Here is a 5,405-nt window from a genome sequence, read left to right on the forward strand (position 1 = left end):
GTGTTAGACGCTCACTCCTCTCTGATGACTATATCTGGGATCCAAAGCATCGACCTGGGAAGAGTCACCATGTCGATCCCACAGAACTCTGAGGGCTTCCAGGACAGAAACTCATTCGTCCAATACTTCAAAAAGAAAAGAAAGATTTAAAAATATATCAAAAATGCCTAAACTAAACAAAAGGATTTGTTTTTCTCACCATGTTGATCTGGATGTGACAGGTGACAGTTTGAATCTTTTCATCCTGCAGGAGGAAAATGATAATTATTCAACCAGCTGATGCACTTCAAGAGAGGAAGTCAAAAAGAAAAAGACCTTTTTTTAGAAGGTTTGGAGACAGATGTCTTCAGGATTTTATACAACAAAAGGAAACAGAATTMAAATTATGATTCTGTCTGCAACATTTCTTTAGTGTTAGATCAGTAAATCCTAAAAACCTGGAAACGTTTTGCATCAGTAATTAAGTTTTGCTGAAGTTGATAYAAAAAGGCACTGCAATTGTTTTCATCTTGCCCATGTTTGTGTCAGTGAGGCAATAAAAAGCTTAACCACAGACAGAGACGGTGAGGACACCTACCACGTCCAAAATGCTGTACAGCAGCATGTCCATCTGGACGAGCGTGGTGCTGGTCCAGTTCTTCACAGGACGCGTGATTTCCAGAAAGGTGTTTGATGAAGTCAGGTTCAGGTGGTTCAGGAGGTCGTAGTAAGAGCAGTCTGAAGAAGTCTGACTGGAAACACCTGCTGTGAAATAAACCCTAAAACAATCATCTCTCTAACAATAAATATGATTATTTACGGCAAGCTCGTTTTAATTTAGAGCAATAACTCACCAATTAAAGCAAGAAAYGTGAGAGTCTTCAGGGCGGCCATGGCTGTGTGCCTTCGGTTGAACTGAATTGSTCCTTTATAAACGGCAGAGCCGCTTACAGCAACAGCCAGGTGCAAATAAGGAATTAATTGATGAGTTTAATTGTTCTGTCAAACTGTGGAGCAGCATCTTTGTTCTCGTTCTGGCTGAGTTTTCTGAAACAGATCAGCCGAACCTTTCAATTGTTCCCCTGCAGCTGCAGAGGAAAGCACTCCAGTGTACACACAGAGCTCAAACAACCTGCGGTCAGTCTGAAAAACAGACTTTTAATTTAAAAATCGTCAGGAAGAGTTGACTGTGCGTCTGGATGAGCGGCGGCTGCATCAGGAAGACATGTTTCCGAGAAACAATATGAAGAACTCGCCGTGCGTTCTGCTGAAAAGTCTCTGAGCTTTGTGTGTTTAATCAAATATTCCCAACTGAACAATAACACAGAAACAACCGAGCTTCAAATCAAACTATTAATTAATCAAATATTTTATATGCAAAGCAAAAATAATAGGATATTTTTATTAGAGTTTCAGTTTTTTTCATACTCAYATTCAGATTTAAAATGGTTTCCTCAAAATTAGAATAAAATCCCAAATTTGAACGGCGTGTGGCACATGTTGGGCCTCCTCAGGTGAATGAATAGTTATTTTAATCGCCTGACCTCTGACCTCTGATAACAAAGACATGCAGTCTTTTCAAATGCGTCTTTGCTTGATCTCTGGTATCACAGTTTTTTTGATTAGAACAGAGGTGATACTCATGTGACTTTAACCACTCAAGATGTGATTAAGTCACAAGAAATAAAAGCCTCTYTCCTTATCTTTCTTTTGTTTAATAATTAAGAACTCATAAACTACAAACTTCACTAATTCAATTGTACTTTTATTTTGCTTAAATGTTGGTAGTAAGTTTGCAGTATGTTTATCTATCTTTAGAATAGAATAGAATAGAATAGAATAGAATAGAATAGAATAGAATAGAATAGAATAGAATAGAATAGAATAGAATAGAATAATAATTCAGGTGTAGTAGCAGCAGCCGATACATTGCTACATCAGTCCACAGAAACAATATATCTCTATGTGACATTATCAATTTTAGCATTTATAATAGAATTAAAGATAGTAACAATAAAAATTAAACATAGATCAAAATAAAGGTAAGAATAATCATTACTGTAACGGGCTGTAATTGGATGAAAATGAAAAATAAGGGAATCTACTGTGCAGAAAAATATAAATTACAGGAAAAAACAGTCATGATTTAAATATGTGATTTTATACAACTGTTGTTAATTAAATTTAACCTTAATCAAACGTGTTTAGTTCAATTGACCCCTGACCCRTAAAGGGTCTGCCCTGGCTGCAAATGCAAACATGCAAACAAAGATAAAACATGAGAGTCACGTATAAAAGTGTCACTGCTTTTTGTTTTTTTCTTGTTTAGTCAGTGTTACAGTCTTCTCTGAATTTCTTAACATTTTTATTTAAGCTGCTGCTGCGCTGAAGCCCCTTTCGCAGTGCTTTTATTCTGAAAGCGTACACCGGAAGTTTAAGTTGTACAAGCCGTCATGCGGAAGCTGCTGATCAGCTGATCGCTTAGGCTGAGTTGTGCTTTAGCAGTCCGTGAGAAAATGTGTATGTATTTTTTATTATTATTATTTTATTCTTTTCCCCGACTCCTTCCCATCGTTTCAGCCCATGCTAGCTAATGCTAACTGTGTTACGTTTGTTTGACCCGGACGGATCCATTTAGCTGCAGCATCCTATTAGCGTAGCGGCTAATACCAAGAAGACTGGGCAGAAGGAAGGTGAGTTGTACTCTTGAGTCTGTGCTGACAGCTTCAATGCCCTAAAAAGCTTTGTATTTGATCGGAAAATGTTACAGTAAAACGTATGAAGTTGTTGTAGTGTTGTTTGGCGGTTCGTCCTGGGATGTGTTCAGCAGGTAAATCTCAGGTGTGTAAACAACAACAATTATTGAGTTTAAACAAAGTGGAGAATCACTCTGAAGCTGTCATAAATGAAAGGGAGTTGTTGCTTTCGTATAGTCTTTATTAATCTATCTGGAACCAATAATAATAAACAAATTTTTATTTAGACAAAAAGGAAAATGTAAACAACTAGAATAGTTTGAGTTTAAACCAAATAAAGGAGCAACTAAGACATATTGATCACTGAGACTCAGCAAATCAACACAAATAAATAAAACAGGACAAATCTCAAAATATTGAGCAAAAGATTTGTATTTTAAATGACAATAAAAAGGACCAATTGGGCTGATTATTTAAGCAGCCAGGATTCAAATTAGGATGTAAGGAAAAACTAAAAGCTCCAGTGGAGCCATCAGGTAAATCAGTCTGAGAAATAATCTGTTTGATGTAATCACCAGGATTATTATTAGTTTTTTGCTAAACAGTAAACAACTCAGAGTATTGGTGCTCAGATCCATTAAACAATGTTTCCCGTCAGGAGTCTGGCTGCAGCGTTTTAGACTCGATAAATGATGCATGAATGGTTTTCTCAGYGTTTCACCTTCACTTAAAGAGCAAGCTTTGACTACAGTTTTAACTTGCAATTCTGTACATTGAGAATAAGGCTGATGTTTCCTTTCTGACAGTCGTGGCAGTGTAGTTTTAGTACAACTTATAAAATAACTTCAATCCAAAAACAAAAAAATTCAAGAACCTATAGTCAAAATCATGCACGACAGCTCAAGTTTGCTTCTTTCTTTATTTTTTAATACATTTTGAAAAGAAAATGCTATAAAATGCACCAAAGTTTTTCTTTTTTCTTATTAATGAGTAAATTCTTTCACGGTTGCACACAGATAATTAACGCAATTACAATGATGTGCTTTATTACGAGTACTAAATTATAAATTTGAGCTACATGAAACTAATTTATTGAGTTTATCTGAAGCAAACTGTGAAGCAGCTTAATAAACTAGAGTGAACAACTTAAGACGTTTTAGAATACATGATGTCCTCACTCTATTCATCTTTTATTACAAGGATCTGACTCTTTCCAGTTTAATATTAGTTCATTTCAGATGAAGCTTGTTGACATAAATTAATTTAGCATCAGAAAGTAGAAAGATTTCTAACACACTCTGGCACCAAACTGAGCATTAATAACAGAGAAAATATCATTTTTTGAGAAGAATAGAACATTTCTCTGCAGTGAAGCTGAACACAGATTTTTCTCCTTCCTTCAGGTAAAGACCCCGAACACTAACCATGGCAGGGGGGATCACAGACACCGGAGAACCTTACTCCCCATTTGTAAGTGTAAATATTCTGGAGTCTTTTGCATTTGATGAGATCTTTTTAAAACTTTTAATCATCAAAGTCTGTGATAACTATCTGGGCTCAAAGTGCACCTGTCAGGAGTTGCTGAATCCCCTTTTGTTGTTGTTTTTTTTATTGTATAGAAGATAACTGCCTGTTGTTTATCTGTTAATTAGTTACAGAACGAGGACAGTTGTGAATATAAAACTGCAGTAAAAACAAAAGCACTTAAAAAGGAATGAGAACACATCCTCTTATCTGCTCACATCAGGCCTCTCTGTGGTCTGGACTCAGTTTTGACAGCTCATCCAGACTTTGCTGACTTCAGCATGACTTTCCTGCTGAGACTCAGTTCTGCTGCTCAGATGTTTGTTTCTGTTTCAGGAAGTGAAAGCTTTGAATAATTTAACAATCTGCCATCTGATAAGTTTTCTTCTTTGACTCTAGTTAATTCTTCTGCCTGATAGTTTGAGCTTCAGTCAGAGTGCTGAAAAGAAACAGATACGTAAATTAAATTAACTTCTGCAGGTCTTGAGGACAATAGACAGACTGATATCAGATTTTCTAAGGCTGGTATTGATGCCGATCTTTAGGATTCAGGGCAGCTGATGGCCGACTCATTACACTAATATATTTTTTTCATTTACCTGACAATAATTACATAACTTTTGTAAGCACATATTTAACAGCCCTTAGAAGGACTTGTGCACTTAAACAGAATATATTGAAGAACATTCTCGGTTAACAAACAATATTTAAATGTGTTCTACATGTGTCCACAGGCATTTTAAAAAAGTGTTCAACATAAACCAAAAAAACTGGTTGTCTGATGAATTGTTCTTTTTAAATTCAGCTGTTGAATTGACAGTATGGAGGACCGAAACTGTCACAATTAGAAATAAAAGCAGAAATATGTAAATGGAATAAATAAACACACTTAAAATGCACCAGCTACATTAAAAAAGGAGAACTTTACCTCATGTTTTATCATTTATTCGACCTTCATATTTATTTTTCCAGTTTAGTTCCAGTAAATTATATATTTTAGCACATAATTTACATTTAATTTTTGAAGATATATTTTTTGTTATTCTTTTTACTTGTAGATGCATTTGTTTATCTTAAAAGATTATATTTAATTTTTTTAATAATTTTTCTCTCAAGTCTTCTACTTTACTTGATGCGTTTCTGCCTCATTTTGTAAATAAGGTGGGCGGAGCTTCTTGGGTCAGCTCCTCTCCTATTGGCCAACAG

At 35.4% G+C, this 5,405-nt stretch overlaps 1 protein-coding gene across 1 annotated transcript in view; it reads left to right on the forward strand.

Annotated features, from left to right (window-relative positions):
• Window positions 1-1,891: 1,891 nt before the first annotated feature.
• tmem104 (transmembrane protein 104) overlaps window positions 1,892-5,405 on the forward strand; it is a 51,234-nt gene continuing 47,720 nt past the window's right edge. Inside the window, exons 1-3 of the mRNA XM_014010314.1 lie at window positions 1,892-2,499; window positions 2,618-2,672; window positions 4,079-4,145. Coding sequence (XP_013865768.1) covers window positions 4,101-4,145 — 45 coding nt within the window. The 5' untranslated portion in view covers window positions 1,892-2,499; window positions 2,618-2,672; window positions 4,079-4,100. The remainder of the gene's footprint in view (window positions 2,500-2,617; window positions 2,673-4,078; window positions 4,146-5,405) is intronic.

This window comes from Austrofundulus limnaeus, unplaced genomic scaffold (genome assembly GCF_001266775.1).
Source record: "Austrofundulus limnaeus strain Quisiro unplaced genomic scaffold, Austrofundulus_limnaeus-1.0 Scaffold67, whole genome shotgun sequence".
NCBI lineage: Eukaryota > Metazoa > Chordata > Actinopteri > Cyprinodontiformes > Rivulidae > Austrofundulus > Austrofundulus limnaeus.